Raw genomic sequence first — 15,000 nt, forward strand, 5'->3', positions numbered from 1 at the left:
CTTGTTTTAAATAATGCTATTTAATTTAATTAAATGCCTTTAATGCCGATATATAATCATATATATTTTAGATTCTATTTCTTGATCAAACAGAGGTCCAGTAATAGAATCTTAGCAGAGTGCTGTTTCAGCTGAGGTTGAGCATGCAATTCTGTAAACTGCACATAGGGGGCAGTGAAGAGAGTAAACCAGACATCAATGAATAAAAATGACACTGTTATCTTTTAGTAAATTTCATTTACACCAATATTACAAACAAACAAATTAACAGCAGACAAAATAATTAACTTAATAGCTAAACAAACAAATGAATGAGCGCTAACCCATGACATGAGCAAACAATCAAACAAGAACCAGATTGTATTTAATCTCTTGACATCTGTGTTATCAGTAGAATCAGACTATATTCATAAACATAAGCTGTAAGCATCTAAATCACATCTAAATTTGGGTTACACAGGATTAGATGTGTAATAATCCAGGATAATCACACTTGTCTAATTTTAGGTTTTATCTACATAGTAAGTGACATGGCTTGACAGTATTATAATGGTTTTATGGTTTTTATATCTTTTTGTATTATGTTAGGGAATTGAATACACACAGCATATGCATATGTGTTTACACATTTTTGACTTGTAAAATGTTTCAAACACAAATGTTTTTTTTTTTTTTTTTTTTTTTTTTTTAAATGTGTGTGTGCTAGGATTTAGTACTGTATGTATTTTCAGATTGTGTGAATACACCTACCATAGCAGGGCTGTATAGGAGTGTATAAGTGCACATATGCATTTGCCCACATGTGTACTTATGTGTGTGTGTGCGTGTGTGTGTGTGTGTGCGTGTGTGTGAATGAACATGTGTGTGTGTACCTGCGCGGCATGCCGTTGGGGGGGGAGGTTGTTCTCAGTAAAAGGTTACAGGGAACAACTCCGCCCACGGTCAGGCGGGACTCGGGCCAGCTGGCACGGCCCTGGCACCGTCCTCCCCGTCCGCTCACCTCTGCCTCGACCTCCACAACCACCACCACCCCCACCGCCCCCACCATCCCACAACACCCCCCTGCCATCGCCACCACCGCCGCCGCCGCCGCTGCCACCACCGTCTGGGCCTCTGCCAGCTCCGCGTGCCACGCTTGGCGCCAGGCTGCGGAGAGAGGGGAGAGGAGAGGGGCATTTGGCCGAAGCGGGTGGATGTAGATGTGCCCTGTCCTCGTGCCCGCTAAAGGGGCGCTTATGTTTTCCGGCGGCCCCCATTCACCTGAGGTCTTTTTTTTTTTTTTTTTTTAAAGAAAAAAAGAAAAAAAGAACAATATAATGTCCTCAGTAATGTCCTCAGACATACATATCTATAAATCCAGTCATGTCTGTTTGTGTGTGTGTGTGTGTGTGTGTGTGTGTGTGTGTGTGTTTGTGTGTTGATTTCTTCTGACATTTCCTGCTCTGGTCCTTCACACCACTCGTCCCAGTCAGACTAATCCCTGTAGTGTGTGATGTAGCGGCCAGGGATGCGGAGCAGCTGGCTCCTGGCGTGAGGAGAGAGGCTGCGAGAATGACAAATTTGGACTCGCTCACCACCATCTCACCAAGGACCTGCCGGTGGACTTTTGGGGGTTTTCCCAAATGTGCTTTAGACGGCACAGGCAAAAACAGCTCTCTAAATATCCTTCACTGAAGTGCTTGTCAGGATTATCCTCTGGGCGTGTAGAAAGTGCGCACTGAAAATGTCCTTCCAAGAGACCGGTCGGACAAAGTATTAATTCACCCAAAAGCCCGATTGGATAATGTGTGCTGTGCATACAAAAAACAAACACTGTGGTTTCCTCCCGGTCAACAGGCAGCATATTTCTCCACAGTAGATTTAAGAGCATCAACACCCAACGTTTGTGATCTTGACCCTCACTGTTAGACATTTCAGCAATTTCTACAGTATATTACTGCAAAGCACACAGTAATATACTGTGAACGACATAAACAGTAAATTACTGTATTTAGAACAACATTCTGGTGATCGGAGCCGTGCATTTTTGAAATATGCGGTAGGTTACCAGGTTTTTGAAAAGTGCGGTAGCGTACTGTAGGTTTTTTTTTTTTAACCGCCTCCAGTCTAGTGAGTCGACGTCTACATCTACCACCAGTCGGTGGAGGTCGATGCAGAGGAAGAAGACGACAATCAACTATTATCTCCTGAAGTTGGAAAGGTAAACCACATCTAATGGACCAAATCTTGTCGTGTTGAACACCTAAACATAGATTTGTTTTAATACTATATGTTGTGTTTTGTCTGCTTGTACAGTAAACTATCGCCTAGTCAGACGTCTCCCTAGTTTAGCTATATGGATTCTGGACAAAAAAATATCCCCGTGTTGTTAATTCCTCTTCAGTGACACGCCCATTCATATTTAATTGGAAGTAAGTCGACGTTGTCTGTTTATTTTACAGTCTGGTTTGACCGCATTTAGTTCCAGTGTTACTGCTATCTAGCAGCTATATTAGCCTAGCTATCTGGTGTTAGCTGCACAGGCTGCATCGCTAGCCTTGTTAGCCTGCACGATGTTTTGCTGTAAGCTTTGTCCCCACCAAACCGCGAGTTTGAAAAACGTCTAGATGCTTATCAAAATGCATACAAGTTTGGCGAATTTCAGATTTCAGTGTGGCATACAGGAGTGTCCAGGTAATTTCAGGACATCGCCATCGGCGTCGCCTTCACCACTAATCTTGACGTCACGCAGTGGCAATGTCCGGTGTAATGTTCAAAGATGTGATTTCGTGTCCGAAAATATCTGTGTGCGCTCCGCTCATCCTTTACTACTTTCAAAACCATCAGGACAGCAGCAAGATTCGTAGCCTACTACGGGAGATGGAGACCACAAGAAGTAATCAGTTGGCGATTGGAGTTATGCTTCTAATGATGAACTACTTTAAGGAAAAGGAGTTCATCTTGATGCTAGCAGATGTAAGTAGAAAACACAATCAGAATGATACGTTTTACATAGTAGTTACAATGTTGTTATATTCATTGTAGCACTGTACTTATATTTTTAAGGCATGTGCGACAGCAAAATTCAGTCGAGAATGATCTGGATCTTCCAGTGACCCCCGATTGATCATGATAGGTAAGTGAGTGTTAAGATATCTATGTTTTCTGAGTTTTTACAGCTACTAATGTAACAGGCCGGCCAATCTGGTGTTTGACATGATGAATAGATGACGATCAGAATTGTCACTAGTTGGCAGTCTGGGTCACTTAAACAGCACATATTTCATAAAATGCTCTCTCTCTCTATTTTTTTTTTTGTAAAAAAAACAGGGATTTTGATGAAAGCTTGAGTTAAGTAGGATAGGCATAAATAGTACACAACTAGGAAACTAATAGGATTGAAAACAAGGTAATATACAATAAAGTATTCAAGGATCAGTTGTTTGATGTGTTCAATTTGTTACGTTTTTTTTCATCTTCTGAGTATTTTGTACATATATGTAGGTATCATTTTATTCAGCAAAATGTTGAAACTTACCAGCTTTTGACTGGCTCCTAAAAAAATGCCTAGAGCCTCCCCTTAAAAGGCCTACTTAGACTGCATTCTGCAGATTAGATAATGTTCTAAATACTGCTTATTATTCCATCTTTCAGGGAATACTTTACTGGAATCTTTCAAATGGATGGTTGCAATTGAGGGGAAGTTAGCCATTCAGTTGGAGGAGAACCTCAACTTTGTTGATGCACTGTCGGCATACTTCGCCAGCTACTATGTCTTCAACTTAGAATATAAGGAGCCAGCATGTGCAACTCTGGAGTTGATACAGAGGTAAGGAAACATGTCTTGTTAAAAATTAAGTACAGTATGATTGTCATTATCAATGATTGTACGAAAGTCAACTTTTGAGGTTGATAAAACTTTTCCATTAAATTTCTTCTAACACCTATTTTCACATTTAATGTTCTATGTTCTGTGACTGCTTTGCTTAGATTCTTCTTATTCTTCGCAAGACTGGACAGACAGTGAAACGAAAGGCAGAAACCATCAGCAGCCGAGTGGTGTCATTCATCTGAAAGCTTACCGAGTTTGAGGGGATGAACAGCGACTAGGTAAGAAATCAGAAACATGCATGGACACAATAACATGTAATTAAAATGTGAATATTGCACCTTTGAGATTCTAAGGAACAGAACCTTGTTTGTGTTCTCTTGTCTTAGTTTCCATGGATTCTCCACGCTGCCTGACTTGTCTGTATTGTTGCTGCTTGTAAGTTTGATCTTGTTTGTGTGTGTGTGTGTGTGTGTGTGTGTGTGTGTGTGTGTGTGTGTGTGTGTGTGTGTGTGTGTGTGTGCCAAAATCTTGACTTTTTTTAACTATTGAAATGCAAAAAAATGATTGTTTTGAGATGCAAAAAGAAAATGTATTTGGGCCAAAATCTTTTGAAAATTGAAAAAATAACAAATACCAAATAAAACATAAAAAGATAAGAAACTAAGTATACTGATGTACATGTTTTTCCTGTAGTACCTTTGCTCTTGTGTTTAAATGTCACTTGAATATGTTTAAATGAAAATGTATATGTTTGATCTGTTTAAATGATATTTGTGTCACAGTTTCTTATGAAATTATTTAATAAAAATAGGAAAATGTTCAAAATTGGTGTGTGAATGGCTATATCTGTGTTATATATATATATATAAATATAGATAAGAACTGAGAACTGCACAGTACTGCAGGCCTAGACCTGTAGCTGAAGACCTACAGTAATGAACTGTATACAGAAATACAGTAGTGACTAGTGATACTGTATATTTGGATTACAGTAGCTGTCAACCTACAGTAATATACTGTATACTGAAATACAGTAGTGCTACTGTATATATGGATTACAGTAGCTTACTGGCAACCGTGCTGCCAGTAAGCTACTGTAAAAACCCTTGAAAATGTCTAACAGTGCTGAAAAGCCAAAACGACTTCCTGAAACTCCCATTAAGATGTAGTACATGTAGCTCAAGGGTGTCTTAGACGGCGACTGAGACGCTTTCAATATCTGTCTTATGATGAGAGATTTCCATACGGATACACTATTATGCTTGGGCGCTCTCAGCAGTCGTGCGCTCAGGATTAGGGCCTGAGGCGCAACATCTGCTGGGATTAGGACTGGGATTGTGGCCGGATCTGCGCAAGCCAGTTATTACAGATTCAAGAGGGATGAGGGACTTTCCCCCCTAAATACACTTAGCCAAATATCCACGGATATAGAGAAGAAAAATGAATCTTCACTCCGATGACATACAATGGGAAGAGGCTTTGATAGGTCTTCGGATGAGGTCACTTGGTTCAGAGGATTCCGTTGACTGATAGTCCAGTTTCCAGTTTCTCACTTTTCTTATTCATATTTCTTTCTTTCTTTCTTTCTTTCTCTCCATCTTTTCCCTTTCCCCCACTCCTTCCTCTGTCTCTGCAGGAGTACAATGGGGAGAAGACTAACAATGGCATCCACTACAGATTACAGCTACTCTACAGTAACGGTAAGAAAGGCATCCACAGACACACACACCGACACACACACACACACACACACACACACACACACACACACACATCCTTTTGTATGCACCAAAACAAGACTCTAGCAGGTGTGTCCCCCGCCACACTCTCACACACACACACACACACACATCCACCCAACACACAGACACACACACCCACACACACACACACACACACACACACACACTAGTCTGCATGGCTTGCTGCATCTCGGGGCGGCTCGGTGGCGTGGCGCTGCTGCACGGGGCTAATGGGCTCTGATGATGGATATTTAATTTGTCTGTAGATGTGAATTCCTTGTTATCCTAAAGCAGAGAGGCAGCACAGCACAGCACAGGCAGCGGGAGAGAGAGAGAGAGAGAGAGAGAGAGAGAGAGAGAGAGAGATAGAGAGCGGAGGGGGCCTACTCAGGCAGTTTAAGGCGGGAATGCCATAAATAATACACAACTCCAGAGCCGCCACTTGTTTGTTTTTGCTGAGGGGGGATCGCGGCGGCGGTAGCGGCGGTAGCGATGGTAGCGTGTGTAGCGGCGGATGAGCCTCTCCGTCTCCATGACAAGTCAAACAGAGAGCCTAAACGCACTGTGGGGACGCAAATAATAACCAAATCCATTTTTTTTCTCCCCGAGATGTTTCCATTAGAATGATTATTTTTTTCCTTAGTCACACTCTCCAAAAACTGAATTTGCATTTTTGGAAAGGAAAGAATGTGTGCATGTCTGTATGTGCGGGGTGGGTGGGTATGTGGGTGGTGGTATTTTTGATTTGTTTGTATTGTCGTTCCGAGAGGCATTTGATTCATTTGACTAAACAAGGTCTTAATTCAAGATAAGTGTTTACAGAGGCATCTGACATGGGGTGGTGGTGGTCTTTATCACCACGAATCATACATGCAAATCACTCAGCGCAACCTATTCAAGCTGGAAGTAATTAGTGCAAAATCTGCTCCGATAACGAAGCAAGATTATCAAGCCGCAGAGCCGTTTTTTGTTTGCTTTGAACCTTGGCAGGGAGTTTCAGTCACTTCCAGCTTTCCAACATTCACAGTGGTCTTTTCCCTCTCATGTTTGTCATATTTTTGAAAAATGTATTTCTCCTTTTTTTATCGCAGGCATCAGGACAGAGCAAGACCTGTACGTGAGGTTGATAGACTCCATGACAAAGCAGGTGAGCGTGACTTTGAACACTGATTTCATCCTTGTCAATGTCGTTCTGGATAAGTGGTCAGAAACAGACATGAGACCACACATTGCTTGTGCGGCTGTGTGTGTTTGTTTTGTTGCTGAAGAGAACTCCTGACAGCTCAGCTGCCTTTTCTTAAATAACAACCATGTAATATTTATGTGCTGTAGTATTTTAAGGCGCCATTCCCAGTAACACGGTGAGCTTTTCTTTTCCTGGAGGAGGCCCAGAGAAATACATACACTTCAGAGGCCTCCATCACTGGAAGGCTCATCCAATGGGGAAATGAATGATGGACAACCAGAAATGTGTAGGCAGAAAGTTGAAAAACAAAGGTAGGGAGAGAAATAGGGAGGCTGTGTGCATACAGTACACTGCTGTGAACTGAGGCTATCATGCATGGCAGTGTCTCTCTTAGATCATAGGTTCTGCAGTGCTGTGACCTCAGCACTGAATACCTCATTCCAGCCTTTTATTAGAGCACACCCAGTCAGCTACGCATGTGACTTTGATTGGGGAAGTAAATCTAATGTGTAAAACTACACGAAGGAACGTTGACTATATAATCATACATAATTATGGATTTTTGTTTGTTATGTAGTGTGAGTAATATGACTGTACTGTGTGTATATCTGGCCCTAGTCATCACGTAGTTAGTCAGTGTGTGTTTCTCTGGACGCTAGCGCGCTCCGTTAGCATGCATCGTTGAGGCCGTAGTGGATGTGAAGGTGTGGGCTGGAGCAGGCGTATCGGGCCTGCTGTTCTGTCTGGGGGACTCTTACTCTGAGGGTTTCCCCTTCCGCCTCATTAGCCAGGCTCCATTCCTCCTCCTTAAGCTTCCCAGCTAGCGTAGCGTAGCGTGCTGCGCCGCGCCGCGCTCGGCTGTTTCTGCCCGGTCGTGTCGCCCGCCCGGCGAGACGCGGCTCGGCGGCAGGCCTCCTCCGGCGCTCTCTCCCGTGTCAGCCGCCCCTGTCGCCGATCGATACGGCAACCAGGTCCTCGACAAAAGCGCCAGCCCCGGAGACCAATCAATACCCTTTAATGTAGCTGCAGTGACGGTGCGCGCCGGAGACAATAATCCTGACAACAACAAGAGGGGCTCTACTGCAGCCGCGCCTGCCGGTGTGCGCACCTCCCAAATCCTTCCCCCTCCCTCCCCCCCTCTCTCCCCTCACCCCCCTGCATCTTAACCCAGAGACGAGACGAGGGGTCTTTCCACACAGGCGCACCACCGAACGCTCATAATCCGGCGAGCAGAGGGTGCTAGGTATCGATCGAGTGGCTTACGTGTGTGTGTATGTGTGTGTGTTTTCACTGCTCTTGTTTTAATTGAGGGGGATAAGTGCAGCAGTTCATCCCTCATTCCAGAAGAGACAGAGGCGGCGTGCTCAGGCTTAGCATTCGCTCCTCTCCGCTCCTTTATGAGTCGAGGACGATGAAACATCTGGTCGATTTTAGTTTTGTCGTTTGAAATATGGAAGGCAGGAATTCACCCCTCTCTCCGCTCCACCGTAGGGTCTCTCTCTTTTTTTTTTATCCCTGGGCGCGCATTACTCCGGTCCCGCGCTTTACTCGCTCCATATTTCAGCCAAATGATTGTGTTGACGTGCGGCTATAGAACACACAGGGTCCACGCTACGCAGATGCCACATGACCTGTGCGAGGACCACTTTGGCGCCAGCAATGTGAATCAGGAATGATGATATATAAATATCGACCAGGTCCCCCCTCCCCGCTTACCACTCAAGCCCTTTGCCCAACCGATGTCGCTCGACCCCCCCCCCCCCCCTTACACACACACACCCTACCTCTTGGTGAAATTGGTGGATGTTAATATAGAGGAAGAGGCCTTCATAGGCAGGGGAGATCAATAATGCAAAGGGAATCGTTAACCTAAAAGTATTGTTCCCTTGGGGCGGCCGACTACTCTGGTCTGGTCAACTGACCATAAAGGGAAATATGGCAGGAGGAGATGGAGGGGTGAGGTAGGGGGTGGGGTGGGGTGGGGTGGATAAGTCAAAGGGGGTGTGGAACTGTATAGGGGGGGGGGGTTGGGGGAGGGGGTGCCACCCATCATGGTGAATACTGAGATGTGAATGTATTTGTGTGTGCGTATGTGTGTGTGTGTGTGTGTGTATGTATGTCGGGTTGTATGAGTTTGTGTGTGTGTGTGTGTATATCTCTGTGTGTATTCGCGTGTGTATGTGTGTATGTGTGTATGTGTGCATGCACATGTGTGTCTATGTCTCTGTGTGTGCAGGCGTGAGTGTGTGTGTGTGTGTGTGTGTGTGTGTGTGTGTGTGTGTGTGTGTGTGTGTGTGTGTGTGTGTGTGTGTGTGTGTGTGTGTGTGTGTGTCTGTCTGTGTGTGTGTGTGTGTGTGTGTGTGTGTGTGTGTGTGTGTGTGTGCGTGCGTGCACACAGGGGGAGAGTGTGCGGATTCTTTGCCTGCCTTAATATGCAGAGATCATCCGTCATCCGGCTCAGGCCTGACAGCCTGATGACTGATGCCTCCGAGGTGGCCACTCTTTTGGGGCCGGCCTGGCCATCTGGCTGCAGGCAAGGAGGATCATGGGAAGGGAAAAAGAGGGTCTGTCTCTCCATGTGTGTCTCCGCCGAGACTAGGTCCTCCTTCAGCTCCCTGTCTGCGCCGCCGACACTGAATCACTCAATCCGCGAGAGAAATACATTTCATATTGTTGTGGGGGGGTGGGGGGGCACCCCCCTCCCCCCCCTCCTCCAACAGAAAAGGTTTTGGGGCACAATGATACTTCGGGCTCTTTTGTATTGTATTGTAACACTAAGCCTGTTTCCTTTTCTCCTCTTGGTTCTCTTCTGCAGCCAATCATGTACGAGGGCCAGGACAAGAACCCAGAGATGTGCCGCGTTCTCCTCACCCACGAGATCATGTGCAGGTTGGTCTCCGTCTTCCTCACCGGTCTCCAGCAGCAGCTCGATTAATTAGCCGCTACTCCGCTACGTGGTGTGGTAGCGTTTCTCATTAGGGTGGGAGCCTGAGGGGAGCCAAACCCATGACCTCACTGGCGTTTGTTAGCTTCTTGTTCTTGCTCAGTTAAGCTCTGAGCACAAACACAGAACAGCACAATCAACAAATCAGCCTACAACTAGCGTAATCATTCGGGTATTCACAGACACATATTACTGGGGTATTATGTTTCATGGAATCCAATTGAATTGCTAACATTGCACTGCGAGGGCTACGTGGTATACTCACCAGCCAGCATTCAGCCTTGGCCCCTGCGCCATGGCTGGCTATCTTTGGGAATGGAGGTGGGGTAGGGTGAGAAGGGGGGTGTCCTGCATCCCCCTACTGGGTAGCACTCATTAAAGAACACCCATTGCTCTTAATGCTGTGTAATTATGGACTGGCTGGGAGTGGGCTGGCTGGAGGCCTAGGAGGAGGGGGTCTGCTCCTGGGGCCTGGCCAGTGGGATCTGGGGCCTGGGGCTCCAGGGCCTGGAGGGGGGGGGCAGTGATGGTGAGGTGATGGGGGTACTAGGAGGGTAGGAGAGGGGAGTGGGGGTAGGGAGAGTTGGGAGGGGGGGTAGGGGGGCAGGCAGCGTTAATAATGCATTAGAGGAAGCGCGGGTGCCATGTGCCATGCTGGGTGCCAGGGGAGGTATGGATGCCCGGCTGCCCCACCGCAGAGGTTCCTGCTGGGCAGGAGATTTCTGGAGAGGGGGGGCGGGGGGAGTGGTGGACTGGGGCCACAGAGGGCTACAGCCCCTTAAATATTCCTGTGGTGCAACTTTTTGAAAAATTAAATAGTAAAAGGCTTTTTTTTTTCTTCACTGCATATGAAATATATGCATTTTCTTTTTTTTTTTTGAAAAAAAAAATTCATCGAATCCATTTTAGATGTTTTTGAAATTCACTCTTTAGTGAAGAGAGGAAAGGGGTTTTTTTTGTTCTGCCTGCCGTTGTCTCCTTCTCTGGCTCTGGCTTGCTCAAGGAACAGCTTTTGAGGATTGATCGAGGCACTGGGGGTCAGCAGGTCGTCTTCTACCCATCATCCCCCTGGACACGGCAGCTGTGGGTGGAAACATAATAAGCACTCCAAACATTATGCCTCACATCAACCTCTTGACATAGACCATTATGATCTCACAATGCGCTCTACAGTTACAAATGGACCTAAAAACCTAAACCCGATTCAACGCGCCCGTATTGGTCGGTGTTCATAATAATGATGATGATGATAATAATAAGCATGGCGGCCTGAAGTTATCATCATAAACTATAAAATAGCATTCAGTTTCCTCTGAGAGAGGGGGAAAAAATAAACAATGCCATGATGCACAATACAGAGGCCAGTTTATTTTCCGCTGGCAGATCATGTGAAGAGTGCTCGTGCATCGCGCCGTGCTCTTGCTCTCGAGAATCGGTCTTTCTTCCTCCAGGATGATCGTCTTCAGACAGGATCCATTTTCATAATGACGCCTCGCTCCGACTCGGTCATTACGTGATTGAGTGCGATTATTAGCAATGCTCCCCTGATGAATGGTGTGTTTCCATTCGCTAATGAGAGAGAGATGAGAGACACCATCTCCCTCTCTCTCTCTCTCCCTTTTCGCTCTCTCGCTCTCCCTCCCAGGTGATAGCAGAGTCTTTATCAGGTCCCTTATGGTGCCCAAAGACATCAGGCAGCAGGCTGAAGCGCTGTCCTCGGCAGCTGTTCGGCGTAGTTTCAGGCTTCCCAGTGGCAGCCGCCCGCCTGCCTGAAACTTCTCGTCCTGGCACTCAGATCCGGGCGCTGTCATTTCCGAAGCCCCTCGTTGTCCCTTGTTGTCCTTCATTGATGTTTTCGCTTCTATTAAGTCTTTGGATGATTAAGCCGTACAAATCGCAATCTGGCCTTCCTCCGCTTTTCTTTCAACGTAGTTCGTTAAGAAGTAGACGTAATCAAAGATCACGTTTCGAAAGTATTTTCATTAGGTGGGTACAGTGCCGTGTACACTAGCCTACAGACAAACCACTCAGACTTGACATTGGCTCCAAAATAAAGACAACAACCTCTCCCCTCCCCTCACTGAAAAAAACAAACACACAAACAAACAAACAAACAAACAGGGAAATATTGCCAATTGCTACCATTTGCTGGCCCACCTGTGAAAGAATGGCACATTGGCCTGGTGGGTCTGGACTCGGCACGGCCCACCGTCGTGGCTGCCAGCCGGGAGCAGGCCAAGGTTCTGCTGCTCTGGTGCGGTGCTGGACTGGACTGGGCTGTGCTGGGGGGGGTGGTGGAGAGGGGGAGGGGGGTGCGGCTGGCCGTCTGTGCCACCAGTGCTCGCTCGCTCGCTCCGAGCCAGGCTGCATCTCATTACGGCTGGCTTGGGCGCTCGCCTTTGGGCCGGGTAATTATACCACTTGCCCTTTGAAAACAAGCCCTCCATTGACATCCACTCTCCCGGCGTCTTATCGGAGACCTGGTGATTCAACAGGCGGACTGCTCTCCTCTCTCTTTCTCTCACTCGCTCTCTCTCTCTCTCTCTCTCTCTCTTTGTCTGTCTGTCTCTCTCTCTCCCTCTCTCTCTCTCTCTCTCTCAGATGCCTTGTCTTCAGGCTCCCCGGGGGAGGCTTTGAAGCCTGTCTGTTTAGTTGTTTTTTTTATTTTAAGTGTGGCTCTGATATTTCAGTGCCGTGCGTTAAATCCTGCATCTCTGGCTCTGACGCCAGCCCACTCTTTGGTGCCTGGCCCACTGCACCGTCCGCCATGATAATGATCTCAGTGGCTGGCCGAGGGTGATTGTGTTTTTTTGTTGTTGTTGTAGGAGCAAACCTACAATCACTCTTTCACTGCATCGTTCTCTTATCTCTTTTCTCTGGCTGTTGTTAATGTGGATGGGTGGACTAGGATCATTTTCTTTTTTAGCTCTACTAACCCAACTAGCGTTAGCTCTTAGCAGCATTAAATGAATCTGAATGATCTGGTTCCGTGCCATTGTTGGTGCAGCAGTATTGCTATGACCCGAGGTTTCAGATTAGGTACCCAGCTATTGTTTGGTTGGCGGCTGTCTGCCCCCTGGATCATTAGCCGGCCAGGGCGATAGCCTAGGTGGACCCTGGGGGGTGCACCATTAAGGTGATATTACGCCGGCTCCGCCAAGGTTTGTTTTTGTGTGAGAGGGGCCCCGGAGTCCCTGGAGGGCGGCGCTGGTGCTCCTGGGGTCCAGTTTGTTTATAACACTCCTCTCACAGTTTGAGGAGGTTGTCACCACAGCCGCACCGTTGGGTTTCCAACGCTAATTGGTCTCCTGGAACTTTGCTAATGGTTCCGGGTAGCTGGGGGAATAAATTATTGTGTCGTGGGCTATGGCAACAGTCAATCTCGCTTGCACACGCACACACACTCTCTCACACGCACACACACACTCTCTCTCACACACAAACACATAAACACACACATACACAAACACTCAGGCACAAATAGCAGAGGGGGAAAAAAACAGTGTTTTTTTCCACGGTACTTAGAGATCAAACAATGTGATAAATGATTCATAAAGCAGGTTCATTTCGCATTCGATACCCCTACATGTGGATTGTTTGTCAAATGGCAAATGCAATACTCATCAGTGAGGGGCCAAGCCGGGATGAATATAGCCGGATTATTGGTCTCTTTGCGGTCCAAGCCCCAGGATTATAATTGAATCACAGGAGCGAAAAACATCTAAATTACCTTTTAAGAAAGCAATCCCCTCCCAAAATGAGGCATTTAATCATCAATTAAACAATATTGTTTCAGTCTCATTTGAAAACCTGAACCGCACACATTCAGATTGCTTTCACTAGTTGGCAGGTTGAATGTTAATATAGACAACTCTCTTCATAACCCGTCATTGTTTGAGATGCAATAAAAGTCACTTAACACTGACCCATTTGTACAAATAAGCTCATTTGTTTGTGCTTGAAGGCAAACAGGGCATTGTAAGTGACCACCATGCCAATAAGACGGGAGTTTTGGGTAGTAAAGAGAGAGAGAGAGAGAGAGAGAGAGAGAGAGAGAGAGAGAGAGAGATAGTGAGAGAGGGAGAGAGAGAGAGAGAAGAGAGAGAGAGGGCACATTCTGGGGGTAACCACATACCACCACATGTGGTGCCAGCTGGGGCCGAGGGCACGGGCAAGGGCAGGGGTGACGGAATCGGGGGGTAGGGCAGCGGGGACACTGGGGCGGCACCAGGACATCTCTGGGCACTGTCCAAACTGTCAGCGGCTCAGCGAGTGACCTTGGCTGGACCCCGGCCCAGCTGGAGAGCGGGACGAGCCGGGGTGTGAGGGCAGAGTGTCAGGCAGCCGCCAGCTTGCTCACGACTCGCCACACCTCTCCCTCTCGTGCACACACACACACACACACACACACACACACACACACACCACACACTGCCATTTCTCATCTTTTTAAAAAGCAAAAACAATCTGGTGCCACTGCTCAGTGAGGGAGCTGCAGCGTATCACATCCAGTATACACACACCAGCACCAGCACCAGCACCACCACTCCCCACCACCTCAGCAATCCCAATCTATCAATCTGTCTCTCTGGCAGACACCTTCCTCTCCACAACAAGGAACTGTCTCGTCACGGATGACTGTGACAAATAGGGCTAACATAAACAAATAGTCCCCCAGTTTAGCTCAGATGTTTAGATGTCTGTGTGGAGTCTACCTGATCCTGATATGCTTGTGTGAAGGTGCTCTTCATGAGCACTGTATTGACTGTGCTGTCTGTGTGTGTGTGTGTGTGTGTGTGTGTGTGTGTCTGTCACTTGTATTTCAGTCGGTGTTGTGACAAGAAGAGTTGCGGGAACCGAAACGAGACACCGTCTGACCCCGTCATCATCGACAGGTAAGAGCGAACACGTCTCTCCTCGTTTCTCTTGCAGGAGACGGCCTGAGAGCTGATCACCTGGATGACACAGGTACCACTGACACAATCTATAGCGGCTCGATTTGTCCGTCTGTCTGTCTGCGGCCTGGGATTCCCGAGACTGTCCTGGTGCTAGACACCTCCTCAATGGGGAAATGTCAGAGGAGACAAGCAGAATGCACTTTAACGTGATTAGTCACAAGAAATAAAAAATACTACTCTTTGTCTGAAGTAGTGGACTTGATATGATCACACGAAAAAAAAAAAGAATATTTTCTTCTCTTTTGTATGACGCAGTGGACTGTCTCTCCGCATATTCTCGTGTAATGTTTATGAACTGCACTGTACTGTGTAGGCTCAAAAAAGGAAATGCTCTGAATTCTGAAAACAATATTTTTTAG

General features: G+C 46.7%; 1 protein-coding gene and 1 long non-coding RNA gene across 3 annotated transcripts in view; both read left to right on the forward strand.

The window, feature by feature from the left end:
- Positions 1-15,000, forward strand: part of LOC134069016 (transcription factor COE3-like) — a 114,139-nt gene that overhangs the window by 14,983 nt on the left and 84,156 nt on the right. For both annotated transcript variants that reach the window (XM_062524866.1, XM_062524867.1), the window contains exons 3-6: positions 5,448-5,511; positions 6,645-6,700; positions 9,555-9,628; positions 14,510-14,578. In XM_062524866.1, the coding sequence (XP_062380850.1) occupies positions 5,448-5,511; positions 6,645-6,700; positions 9,555-9,628; positions 14,510-14,578 (263 nt within the window). The remainder of the gene's footprint in view (positions 1-5,447; positions 5,512-6,644; positions 6,701-9,554; positions 9,629-14,509; positions 14,579-15,000) is intronic.
- Positions 4,000-4,471, forward strand: LOC134069017 (uncharacterized). The gene is made up of 2 exons (XR_009936749.1): positions 4,000-4,089; positions 4,198-4,471. It is a non-coding gene; the product is annotated as an uncharacterized LOC134069017 (long non-coding RNA).

Source organism: Sardina pilchardus, chromosome 21 (assembly GCF_963854185.1).
Source record: "Sardina pilchardus chromosome 21, fSarPil1.1, whole genome shotgun sequence".
Classification (NCBI taxonomy): Eukaryota; Metazoa; Chordata; class Actinopteri; order Clupeiformes; family Clupeidae; genus Sardina; species Sardina pilchardus.